Source organism: Leptopilina heterotoma, unplaced genomic scaffold (genome assembly GCF_015476425.1).
Source record: "Leptopilina heterotoma isolate Lh14 unplaced genomic scaffold, ASM1547642v1 Lhet_212, whole genome shotgun sequence".
Classification (NCBI taxonomy): domain Eukaryota; kingdom Metazoa; phylum Arthropoda; class Insecta; order Hymenoptera; family Figitidae; genus Leptopilina; species Leptopilina heterotoma.
Genome location: NW_025110930.1, coordinates 1449464 through 1461559, shown reverse-complemented (window position 1 = coordinate 1461559; position 12096 = coordinate 1449464). Strand labels below are relative to the sequence as shown.

Below are 12096 nucleotides of genomic sequence, written 5' to 3'. Positions count from 1 at the left end.
AATATATTTTTAATTCCTTCTTTAATATAAATATATATATGCATTTAAAATACACATTCATGTAATTATATAATAATTAAATATATCAATAAAATGCGTATATAGTATTATTCATCTAACTATATAGTTTTCCTTTAATCCTCAAACATGATTAACAATCTGCAAGAAATATATTACAAAAGATTATTGTTGAAATTATGCAAATAATTTATATATTATATCTGCATAATTTCAAGTACTTTATCTCATATAAAAGTCAAGGGTTCATTTAATAAAAAATATGATTTAAATTTTAAATCTGTAATGATGCATTAATGCAAGATTACAAGTATAGAATAATAAAGACGACAAAAGGAATCTTTCGTTTCTTATTTGAATTATGATAATTACAAGCCTCTATTCATTAAGTGTCTAGATAATTACAAACTTACCTTAGTTTCAATCATATCAGTAATTTATATTTTTCGTTCTCAGAAAACCAGTCCGCGTTTTCTTCTGCCACTTTTTTCCAATGATCTGCGTGGAAAAAAAGTTATTTACGTATCTAAAATACAGATTTTAAATAGATTCTTAATTCTTGCCTTTTAAATTTGAAATGCTGCCTTCATTGCCACCATATTCAATGGGGAGAATATTTGGTGAAATTTTTTCCGCAATACCCTTTCGATGAATATGAATTCTCTTTCGCAATTTTTCATTCATAAAGCTTTTAAAAACATTGAGCACGACATTTACGTAAATTGGTGCATTAATGAAATACAAATAGCCTATTCTAAATGGATAACAACTTTGCCAAGAGTGAACCAGTTGTTTTATTACATTTGGAGTTAGTTGTAAGGCATGACTCAGAGTCACTGATTTCAAATCTAGAATCGCAGCAATTCCGTGCAAAGAAACTGAAACATCGTCTCTCGTTGCCACATCTAAAATCATCATACCAGCCTGAAACAAATAAAAATAATTGAATTTATGAAATAAATAAAAAATTTATGAAATTTTAAATCCGCTAAATAATTATTCTTACTTTAATAACATCTGAAAATTTATGTTTGCGAGGATCGTGAACGGAAGCTTTTATAATTACAACCAGTCTGCCTTCGTCGTCCAATTTTCTTAATGGCAAGAAAACCCTGGAAAATGAAAATGATTTTTACTAAATTTCTTTTATAACAAAGTAATAAATTTAAACTAAAAATTAAAATTGTAATTCTTACCCTAAATCGAACAATTCAGTCAACTCTGGTAAGATTGGATTTCTATTAGAAAACCATTCTGTCATAACTGCTCTTTGATGATGAAAATTTCGCAATTTCAATTTTACTTTTTCGACTTTAAATTTGCAACCTCTTAAGAAAATTAAAATAAAATTGTCATCTGAAAATACCAAAAATATATTCAACTGTATAGTATAATTAAAAAGTGATAACATTATTATAATTAATTATACAAATTATAATATTGCAGAACTAAATAATTTTATAGTATTTATACTTAAAAGTATTTGAATTGTCCGTATTAAAAAATACAAATTACAAACACTAGATAATTTAACTATATATATAAATCGTAAGAAATAAAACTTTAAATTTTAACAATCGAATTATAAAATTTGAATACCTGTGCGTGCACAGAGTTCTTTATTGTTTAAAAGCCACTCTCTTATTTCTTCAATTTTTTTATCACGATTTTCAATTGTCTCATTCAAAACAATGGCAGCATATTCTTTTTGCTCATTTGTCAACAATTTTAAGTCAACAGCTGGTACATTAGACATTATAAAAACATTCCCTGCACTTTAAATATATCAATAATTTTTCACTTTCTACGAGAACGTATTTGATAAAAACGTTTTTTAACTCACCAAAGTCAGTTACTAACTACTGTTATATTCATTTTCCTTCCCACTCAAATTATAATCAACGACATAATATGCATAAAGTTAATCACTAATTCACTACATATGAACTTTAACAGATAATATTTGCTTTCCTTGTTTTTCTATAGACAGCAATATTGCGGAAAAATACATTAATAAATTATAAGGCACTACTTGGTCTAACTTAACAGAAATAATGTTTACGTGCATTCTTATTATTATTTTTGTCATTTTTATCAATGATGATAATAATATTTAATCATACTAATAAAAAGTTTATTGACATCAATAATATATATATGCATTCTTAGGTTAGGTTTCACCGGGAGTTGGGACGAAATTTAATTACACTGTATTTTAGTAAATATTTAATTTATAGTTAAAAAAAATATATTTTTGTAGTGTTGTGTTTTATTTTACTACGAAATTAAATGCAACTAAATGCAATTAAAGAAAACAGGTGGGAAATTCAAAATGGTCCCTCTAGGAGATCGAATTGAAAACACATTGGAAATAAAATAATTTCTATTTTCCTTTCACAATGTTCCATTGTTAATGACGGTGACGTGTCAACAGCAGCGCACCACGTGGATGCGGTTGTATTCTGGAGTATTTCAGACACGTAGCATTACACAGAAGTATTACATTTTCGGAGTTTCAGACGTGTAAAGAGATTGAAAATCAGCGTCTCGTCAGTTAGTCGAAATACATTCTCCTGCAAGTAAGTAATCTCGCTCTTAAAGAAAAATTAAATTAAATAAAAACGAAATCTTAATTTACAATTAGTTTATCTATCATTAACAATTGAATTTTGTGTTTAGTTTACCTGGATTTTTATATCTGTTCAATACTTGGAGAAAAAGTAACATAAGTTTACAATGGTAAGTAACTGTTGATATTTTCTTACATGTTGTTTTAGATTGAAATTAATAATTCTCCTAGAGAATTTTGAATAATCTTTTCTAACCTGTAAATTTAAAAATAAACAGATTGAATTTTTTATTTATTATTCCTCAGCATATTTATAAATTTGTAGTTTTAATTTGATAGGGTCTGACAATATGTTCACTATGGATGTAGTGTCTAAATGTCGAGAAATAAATGTCTTAGAAATATTTGTCTGATTTAGGTGCCAAACTTTGAAATTTAAATATTAATTTTTTAAGTGCAGTTACTTTCAAAATTTTCTTTTTGACATTTCTTTGAAAACTGATGAGGTGTTTGTTTATTAACAGCCTGCTGCACCAAGTTCAACGTCAGTGGGAGCGGCTGGCCGTTCACCAAGTAAAGCAGTGGCACCTCGTGCTGGAGGTGGAGGTACCGTGAGACAACGAAAAACTGCTCCAGCAACTTCAGCCAGGAATAGGAATACTGGAACAAACTCCGGAGGAATGTGGAGGTTTTATACTGATGACTCTCCCGGAATCAAAGTGTAAGTAGTAAACTCATGTTCCTAAAGTTTCGAACGTTCAAATGAACGGTATTTCTACTGGTTCTTTTAATTTAAATATTATTAAAATAAAATATTGCCTTTTGTAATTAAAACATTAATCTACGTATGTAAATGTTAATTACAATTAGAAAATTAATGTTTAATTGTTCAATTACATTTTCCATTTTAGACTAGTAATTTTTATAAGCATTAAAATGCAAAAAAAAATATTTCATTCGAACGTAAACTCAGCTCATTGAAATTCAATTATAATTGTGATTAAACTTAATATTAATTTCTTTTCTTCGTATTTTTAACAGAGGCCCAGTTCCAGTTCTCGTCATGTCTCTGCTCTTCATTGCATCAGTTTTCATGCTTCACATTTGGGGAAAATACACAAGATCTTAAGCATATAGCATAAAAATTCGTATTTCGAAGACTGTGAATTAATAACTCGAAGTTGTCCCGAAGTGAAAAATAAATCGCCGTTAGTACATGCGACAACTTAAACTTCCACACCAACTTCGTTTACCACAATGAAAACTTGTGAACAATTTATTACTATAAGTGTAAAATTTAAATTATTCCATTGTTTATTACTTAGAATTACTGACATATCTATTATATAAAATTTTTTTCCAATAAGAAACTCGATTCTTTTCAAAATTTACCCATTTCCCCCTTTAGAATAATAAATTATAACACTCGCATAAATATTGAGTTAATATATTTTTATTTTATAACAATATATTATTTCATTTAACAAGTATCTCATTACATAATTTGTTGGAATATAATCGTATAGCACTGCGTCAAAATTATTACACTGAATCTACTTAGTATGTAAATATTTTCTGGTGAAAAAACTGTAAACTTATCGCACTGTTGAAAACCATTGAAAAGTGTAAAATTTCTTTACATTCATTTACACTATATACAAATTTATACACACCGTTATTACAAAAATATATCTTTTTTTTCCTACTACATATCAAATAGCATAGACATTCCCTGTAAACGTTCTTTGCATAGAATTTTTTTACAAAATACATCTTACAAGTATCGTATTTTTCTACTGATATTTACGACATGGCTTCGAAAAATTGTTTTAAGCGAATTACTACATAACGTAAAATTATATAGATTTTTTTCTATGAAAAAGATATGGTCGAAATCAATTTTTGTTGAAAAAAAGTAAAAAATTGTCAAGCTTATGTAAATTACATATGTATTAATGTGTGTACATTTACAAGGTGATTACGAGTTTTTCATGCAAAATATAGAAATCTCGAGTGGCAATACAGTATTGAATTTGAAATACTGTTTTAATTTTATTGTGAAGAAACATAATCACCTTGTGTATTGAAATGTCTGGCCTTATTTTCTATTATCAGTCGATTAGAAAATTATTCTCCACGGGCAAGGAGGATAAATTTGTAAAATGAAAATTCCAATATTTTTTTCATTCATTCGTCGACTGCGTATCTAAGGTATCTATAGGCTCAGCAATAACTATGTCTCCATGTTCGGGCTCTTTATGAAGAGAAATCATAATTTTTTCTTCATTTGAAGATTGACTATCCGAAGATCCTTCCTGAGTTGAGGTAGCGGCCTCCTAGAACAAATGTTATATCTACAACTGCAGTCCATAAAAGCATTTAAAAATACTTGAAATTAAATGTTTATCTTAATTCAAGTACATTTGGATAAATAAAAACAAGAATTATTATTTTTATCGAGAAGAACTTACAGTGCTTCGAATTTTTGTATGAGTTTTAATGTGCTTCGTGAGATGATCAGAACGCATGAATTTCTTTGTACACTCCGGACACTGGAATCTTTTCTCTCCAGTGTGCGTTCTGCGATGACGCTGCAATTCATCAGACCTCGTGAATTTTTTCCCGCAAAATATCCAACTGCAAACAAAAGGCCTTTCACCAGTGTGCCATCTTAAATGCGCTCGCAAATGACTTGTTTTTCCGTAAACTTTATTACATCCAGCTATATGGCACACATGTTGACGTTTTCGGGTCATGTCTCTATTTCTAAAAAAGAAAAATAACAAATAATACTGTATAAAATCTTTAATAATTCAATAACTAGTTATCAAGTCTTTCATTTACATAAATTCTTTATTATGTCAAACTTTTAAGATGTATGTACCTATCTCCATCACCACAATTTGGACATGTGCATGCTACTCTTCTTCGGTGTTGTTTACTAGTGTCTGTTTCCCCACTAACATTCGTGGTATTGTTTACTTGATGCTGATGGGACGCAGTCGCCGGCGTGGAGATTGTTCCGTTTGATTGTATCGTTTGGAGAATTTGCCATTTCGTTGGATCGGTTGAATCTAAATGTGTTGCGACAATGGGAGATGCGGAGACAGTGGGTAAAGTTTGAACTGTTGTTGGTTGAAGGGCACTCGCTGGTATTACTTGAACATTTCCTAATCCGGGAATATTCTGTACAGGAATTGATTGTAAAAAGCCACTTGTATTTATGCCCGCAGTTGGTTGAATTTGCATCACACCACCGCCGACGTTCACACCTCTCATCATGCTTCCTTGTTGAGCCAAGCTCGTCAATGCAGAAGCGGGAATTAAAGTCAGTTGTTGACCTTGTGCTCCTAAACAAACAAAAAACAATTTAGTTGAAGAAAATATTAAAAATAAACGATTATTAATAATAACGTAATAATAAAATACATTTATTACTTAAATTACCTGTCAATGTGATTGGCTGCATTGTAGGTTGATTTGTTTGTGTGGCAGGAATATGTATAACTTGACCGTTTGCTAATTGATTAGCATCTATATTTGTAAGTTTAATGTCGCCATCCGCAGATTCAGGCGCTCTCGTTATTGTAGAAAGAGTTTGTACCTCTATTTTTTGTCCATCTTTTGTTGTTAGTACATTTGTACTATTACCAACTGATCTACCTAGTTGACCAAGCCCAACAACCTGAAAACAAGACTAGAATTGAAAAACTGTTCAAAAATCAGAATATTCAAATGAACCGAAATTAAATTAAGATATCTCTCTAAATATATTATTAAAAAACTGGAAAATATACCTGAACATTATTTGGGGCACTGACACTTGTAGTCCACGTGGAGACAGTTGAGGCCGGAGTAGAAACTGAAGCTTGCTGAGCTTGTTGAACTTGCTGCTGAACTTGTTGCTGCTGCTGTTGAATAACTTGTTGAACAACTTGCTGAACTTGTTGTTGCTGAGCTTGAGCTTGAGCTTGAGCAACTTGCTGCTGCTGTTGTACGGTTTGAACAACTTGTTGCTGACTTTGTTGTGCAACTTGCTGAACAACTTGCTGTTGAGCTTGCTGGGCAACTTGCTGAGCAACTTGTTGAGCCACTTGCTGACCCTAAAGGTAGAAAATATTTAATTGTATTCCTCTTAAGGGAACTCTATTGTTTTTGAACAATAGAGAAGATTCACTACAAGAATCTTAAGAATTTACCTGCAAACTCTGCAGCTGCGAGAGATTAGCTATTTGTACCTGTTGAAGTTGACCATTGGGTGTTATTATTTGTGCTACCTGAGGAAGTTGCTGGAAAGCGAAAAAAATATTAATTCTACTTTCACCAATTTTTCAGCGGTGCCAATTTTTAAAATATATTTTTTAATTACATACCTGTGTGATTTGAGGTATCATTTGCGTTGTTGGCATATTGAAAACACTAGAAAGAGCTTGTACTGGAAAATGTACAGTTTGGTAAACTGTTTGTCCATTGCTGGCAGTGACTGGTACTTGCACGGGCACAGTTTGTTGGAGTTGCTGCATCGGGAACTGAAGCGGTCTCACTTGAACGCTTTGTCCTAAAACATCCAAGCTAGCCTTGGGATCTGTCCGTTTGTCATAGCAAACGAAGAAGGCAGAAGTTAGTGCGTGAAAAGATCTACAAGAAAAGTTAAGTGCCGCGCCGGCGGAAATTTTTTCCCACCATGCAACCCAAACCTTTTTCATTTTGATATAAAAAAATCAAAAATAAATAAAATGATATTAAATAGAAAACAAAAGTCCAGAGAAGCAAAAGAATGATATGATGTTTTTATGTATTAAGTTTTTGTTTAATTGAAAACAAAATTTCGTAAATATTTTACCTGTAGGTAATTGAACAGTTTGACCACCAATATTCTGAATGATCGACGTAGGAAACACATTTGGTGCCCTCAGAAGACTGACTGGTTGAGGTGTAATGATAGTTTGTCCGTTTGCCAGCTGAACTTGTTGATTCGCTAGCTGGACTTGCTGTCCACCAGCAGTCGTGAACTGCATAGTCGGTTGTGTTTGGTGATGAGCACTGACACCCGACATTGCCGAATGAGGAATAAATAAGGCTTCCTGTCCATCGATATTCACTGTTTGCATTTGAGGAATTACACTATAACTCAGCTGCTGCTGTTGCTGTGGTTGCTGCTGTTGATTTTGCTGTTGAACTTGTTGCTGTGCCTGCTGTTGCTGCTGAAGTGCTTGAGCTTGGTTACTAACCAACTGAGCATTCTGTAAAGAAAATTTAAAATCCTAAATTGAAAATTATTTTGTCAGAAATCGAGACACAGTAAACACTTAGAAATAGTCTTTGTTTTGAAAATACATAGGTATAAAAATGAAACAGTACTTGTAAAAATTGTTGTGGTAAGGCTTGAACTGAAATAGTTTGGGCTCTCTGCTGTTCATGCTGTTGTTGTTGAGTTTGTAAAGGCACAAAATTTTGCAACTGTTGCAGTGTGATAACTTGTGGCTGTTGCTGTGCTTGTTGCTGAACATCTTGTTGCTGCTGCTGTTGTTGTTGTTGCTGTTGCAATTGTTGTAAAACATTTGCACTTAAAAAACGAATTTGTGGCTGAGCAGTTTGTTGAGTTTGGTCTAAATGTTGTTCTGCCACATCTTGTTGTTGAGTTTGTAATTGAAGAGGGTCGTGTTGTTGCTCATCAAGTTCATCCTAAAAAATCAAAGAAATGTAAATATAAATTTATTTAAATATGGAATAAAAAATAAAATTATTAAAGCAATAAAAATAGTACTTTTAATTTTCTCAATAAATTTGTTTGAACAATAAAACGAAAAAATGTCAAGACTGCAATAGGTACTTGAATTGAACAAGATATTTTTAATAAAATTAAATTATACGTATAGCATAATAATTCGTAATGGCGAATTTAATCACCTGATCGACTTTCACAGTGGCTTCAAGACTGCCGTTCATTTTTGAAATGTCAGAAAAACCGAAACAACGGAAGTTCTTCTATAACTTTCGTTTATCAAGCCAAGAAAATAAGAAATGCAAATCTTGTAGCAAATTTCTGAGTGTCAGAATTCCACCTGTAAAAATACACGATTCAATATAATCCGCTCATTAATACAAGAAATACAAATTTATATATTTCCATACATTTATAAAATACAATATGAACAACTTACTGTACAACATTAAAGAAATGCAATATTGTATTTCCATAAAAAAGGATATAACCAGAAAAGAATTTTTTGACAGAATAAACGAATAAGCATAATGAACAGAAACATTTTTTAAAATTAAATCGTTCTGAATCTAAAGTTCAAGCAACTGAATACAGAATTATATCCAAGCCAAAAATAGTACAGAGTAAACACTGTTTGAGAATTCGGTAACTCAAGTAGAATCTCGTGACTCGCAAAGATTTTAAGAATTGGCATTGCATTCAAGCAAAAAGTACAGCTTTTTAATTTCTCAATTAATATAATTTTCGAAAGGATCTGTACAAATTACAAGTGGCATAATTTTGTCAACAATCTAGAGATAGTCTAGAAATTTTAGAAACACGTGGGTTGCGTTATGCATCTAATCTCCTTAAGAAACAAAGAAGGGAAGCAGGGCCCTCCTAGAGGACCCGAGGGAGGACCGCCTCCATACGCCCCTGTCAATACTGCCCCACCCGCCTGAAAAATCAACTTGGTCGTGAACGCTCCAAGCATTTCTGAAAACCCTCTACCAACAAAGAGAAACGTCAACTTTTCACTCGTAAGAGAAAGAGGCTGAATCTGGGAGAAACACAAATAGAGCCAAATGGAGAAGTGAAACTAAACCAAGAAGGAAAATGAGATAACAGTAAGGGAAAGAGCGAGACAGAATCCAACACATTAAAAAAGGATGGAACAAGAGAGAAAGCTCAAACTCGCACACTTGTACAATATCGAACTGCAGGCGAGGACACACTCACCTCGCACCCGCCCACTCAACCATCGTCCCGTTTAGCTCGGCCTGCCTCACTCGCGCACCAAAAGCCCTGGCTCGTGATAACGTGGAAGGCCTTGCGATCCAGCCTCCACCCACTTCGCACATCGGACTCCACCTAACTCTTGCCAACACGTGCTCTTTCAATTGTCCACCTCCCGCCTAAATTACCCTTAACATCATCAGCTGAAACAACTGCTTCTGTCTCAATAATTATTTTACAAGCCGAAAAATTCTGAATGCATTATTCCCCAATTCGAAAACTCTAAATCATCGAGAAGCATGTTTCTGGTCTTTAAAATTCACTAGACCTAACATTCACAATACTATCCATTCGAAATACACCTATTTTTCTATGAAGAAAATCAGAAAGAAAAAACTACCAGACTCGAAAAAATAAATTATTTTTCTGAAATCTGAAAATTTATTTAAATACCAGACACTGTTAATGAACAAAAGTTGAAAAAGTTTAGAATTACAAACTCTCGTACACATATTATTGCACTTTATGCTGCATGAAAGTAAAATTTGTGCCCAACTGGCCTGAATTGTCAGAATTTCGACACACAGCAGCAGTTGTATATTTTTAGGTTAGGTTCGAACGAAACAAGAAACACCCAACAAAACTCAGCAAATTAACAAAAGAAAACACTTTACGAACAAATTCATCTACTAACAATATAAAAACTTGTTTATAACTTCCTAGTAATGAAAACGGCCTTTACCTTGGGTTCCAGTTTGGCTGTTGCCATCCTGGCGTGACGTCGCTATGTAGACGTCTTCTATATGCACTCGCTCCAAAGAAATCCAAAAGTTTTTCCAACCAAATGTTTAATTTCAGGTCATAAAGCAGACATATACCCAGATTTTAACATCGTTCCCGCGCGTTCAAGCAAAATTTCAAGTTTAGTATCTGTAGATTGTCATTCGGCACCTCCTGGCGCCAGCGCACTAAGAGCTCAATCTAAACAAATCACAGATGCACTCTATCTAAATTCACTTGGAATCGATACTAGATTTTAATTTATCTCGAGTATGTAAATACCATACACAGAAAATATGAAATTTAGATGTAAAACATGTTTCTATTGAAGGGGGCGAGGCTTAAAGCTAATTCGAAGTTGGCGCCTATTCGGGCTGTGTAAGTGACGCTTGCATCTTGAAGCAAGCCTTTTGGAATGAATTCGAAGGCGGATTCGCGTTTTCACGGGCGTTTCACAAGCACAAGATGTGGGATTCGGTTCAGTAATAATTTTCGATGTACACGCGACTTGTCGCGTCTCTCGTTAAAAACGTGCCCGCTGGAAACTGGAAAGTGGGGCGTGCGGTGTCGCAGAGTTTGGCGTTAGAACCGATGCGCCCCCTGATTGGTGGCCCCTTCGAAAGCAGGGGCGTATCAGGGTCCACACGACGCCCACCCTTCTTCCTTCTCTCTATAACATGTAATAATAATCCCTACCACAATTTTCACCCAATTTTTCAATATTATTTTCTTTGATCTAGATCATCCTCTAATTTCTTATTTTCCATCAATTACAACTTTTTTTTCACTTTCTTCAATTCGAATCGTGGAGTAGAAATTTAAAATGTGCAAACAATGGAAAATTCTTATTAGTTGATTTTTAGGAATCTTTATGAAAAATGTAATATATAAAAAGGAGGGTCAATTAACATATCTATTACCTACTTATGTATGCCTATGTACATGTGTACTACTATACATGGATATTACTAACAGTAATTAATCCATCATGTATATATGTATATATACATGTGTGTATATATGTATTTATATGTCGTATATGTAATATGCATATATACATATGTATAGAGTATTGTTACAATTTTTGTAAATCAATTGATCAAAATTTATTTAATAATATAGAAACAGTGTATTTTGGAAAATTATTTACTTTTATCGAAATTGATGCCTCATACGCAAGGGTCAAATTTTAAAACAATAGTTGTTGGTTTGTTTAAGTTTTGGTAATAATGGTGGCTAAGGCAGTAAGGCTTTTCCCTTTTTTGTTGTGATGTTTGTTGGGTGCGACCCATGACGCGCGCAATCCGCGCAACGCCCCTTTGAACTAGCAAACCACCACCTTTCCACGTGATAACAGTCACCTGAATTTATTATTACCCTTCTTCTTTACAATTATTATTACAAAGTATTTATTTTTTTTTATAAATTAGAAATTTTTCGTTTTTAAATTAAATAAAAAATGGCAAGGGTGAAAATTATATTTAAAAAATTAATAAAACTGAATTTTGCCTGCAACCTTGAGCAGAGTGAAAGACCACAATCTTCAAACAGAAACGTTTATTTTTGGCCCCTCGACCATAACCACCTGGCCTTTTTCAGCTCCCACATCAACCAACCCTCGACTATTCTATTCAATTTAGAAGGTTGTTCAACACATGGAACACCCCTTGCACTTTATTTGCACAGAACAATTTTTAAGTTATGAACAACTTTATACATATTCCCTATACTTTACAATTAAAAATTTTTAAATAAAAGACAATTAGACAATGTTTACAGAAAGGGATAT

General features: G+C 32.8%; 3 protein-coding genes across 12 annotated transcripts; 1 reads left to right on the top strand and 2 right to left on the bottom strand.

Moving 5' to 3' along the window:
- Positions 1-14: 14 nt before the first annotated feature.
- Positions 15-2309, bottom strand: LOC122501673 (retinol-binding protein pinta-like). Of its 2 annotated transcripts, none has more exons than XM_043611329.1 (7): positions 1862-2309; positions 1618-1788; positions 1215-1374; positions 1025-1130; positions 582-942; positions 432-516; positions 15-159 (listed from the first exon to the last, which is right to left on the bottom strand). In XM_043611329.1, the coding sequence occupies exons 2-6, from the start codon at positions 1772-1774 to the stop codon at positions 443-445; spliced, it is 858 nt and encodes a 285-aa protein (XP_043467264.1). In that variant the 5' UTR covers positions 1775-1788; positions 1862-2309; the 3' UTR covers positions 15-159; positions 432-442. The 2 variants fall into 2 exon arrangements, with proteins under 2 accessions (XP_043467264.1, XP_043467263.1); XM_043611328.1 differs by having other exon boundaries at positions 16-159; positions 1618-1793.
- Positions 2310-2445: 136 nt separating this feature from the next.
- Positions 2446-3957, top strand: LOC122501674 (protein transport protein Sec61 subunit beta). The gene is made up of 4 exons (XM_043611330.1): positions 2446-2597; positions 2698-2757; positions 3112-3308; positions 3629-3957. Exons 2-4 carry the CDS (start codon positions 2755-2757, stop codon positions 3714-3716), a joined length of 288 nt encoding a protein of 95 aa, XP_043467265.1. The 5' UTR covers positions 2446-2597; positions 2698-2754; the 3' UTR covers positions 3717-3957.
- Positions 3958-4024: 67 nt separating this feature from the next.
- Positions 4025-10900, bottom strand: LOC122501670 (transcription factor Sp2-like). 9 transcript variants are annotated; one of them, XM_043611316.1, is made up of 11 exons: positions 10270-10900; positions 8498-8652; positions 7949-8272; positions 7431-7851; positions 6961-7172; positions 6787-6876; positions 6385-6690; positions 6035-6272; positions 5472-5937; positions 5059-5353; positions 4025-4920 (listed from the first exon to the last, which is right to left on the bottom strand). In XM_043611316.1, exons 2-11 carry the CDS (start codon positions 8534-8536, stop codon positions 4771-4773), a joined length of 2541 nt encoding a protein of 846 aa, XP_043467251.1. In that variant the 5' UTR covers positions 8537-8652; positions 10270-10900; the 3' UTR covers positions 4025-4770. The 9 variants fall into 9 exon arrangements, with proteins under 9 accessions (XP_043467251.1, XP_043467255.1, XP_043467247.1 ...); XM_043611320.1 differs by having other exon boundaries at positions 4025-4923; positions 6961-7145; XM_043611312.1 differs by having other exon boundaries at positions 4025-4923; positions 10270-10899.
- Positions 10901-12096: the final 1196 nt, after the last annotated feature.

Bases quoted from the DNA above. Each gene is read 5' to 3' on its own strand.
- LOC122501673 (XM_043611329.1), bottom strand. From the start codon at position 1,774: ATGTCTAATGTACCAGCTGTTGACTTAAAATTGTTGACAAATGAGCAA. The intron at 1,375-1,617 runs GTATTCAAATTT...TGGTATTTTCAG, and splicing joins AGAACTCTGTGCACGCACAG to ATGACAATTTTATTTTAATT. The intron at 943-1,024 runs GTAAGAATAATT...TATTTGTTTCAG, and splicing joins AATTTTCAGATGTTATTAAA to GCTGGTATGATGATTTTAGA.
- LOC122501670 (XM_043611312.1), bottom strand. From the start codon at position 8,536: ATGAACGGCAGTCTTGAAGCCACTGTGAAAGTCGATCAG. The intron at 6,273-6,384 runs GTATATTTTCCA...TCTTGTTTTCAG, and splicing joins GTGCCCCAAATAATGTTCAG to GTTGTTGGGCTTGGTCAACT. The intron at 4,924-5,058 runs GTAAGTTCTTCT...CATTTGTTCTAG, and splicing joins ATACAAAAATTCGAAGCACT to GAGGCCGCTACCTCAACTCA.
- LOC122501674 (XM_043611330.1), top strand. The intron at 3,309-3,628 runs GTAAGTAGTAAA...TATTTTTAACAG, and splicing joins GACTCTCCCGGAATCAAAGT to AGGCCCAGTTCCAGTTCTCG.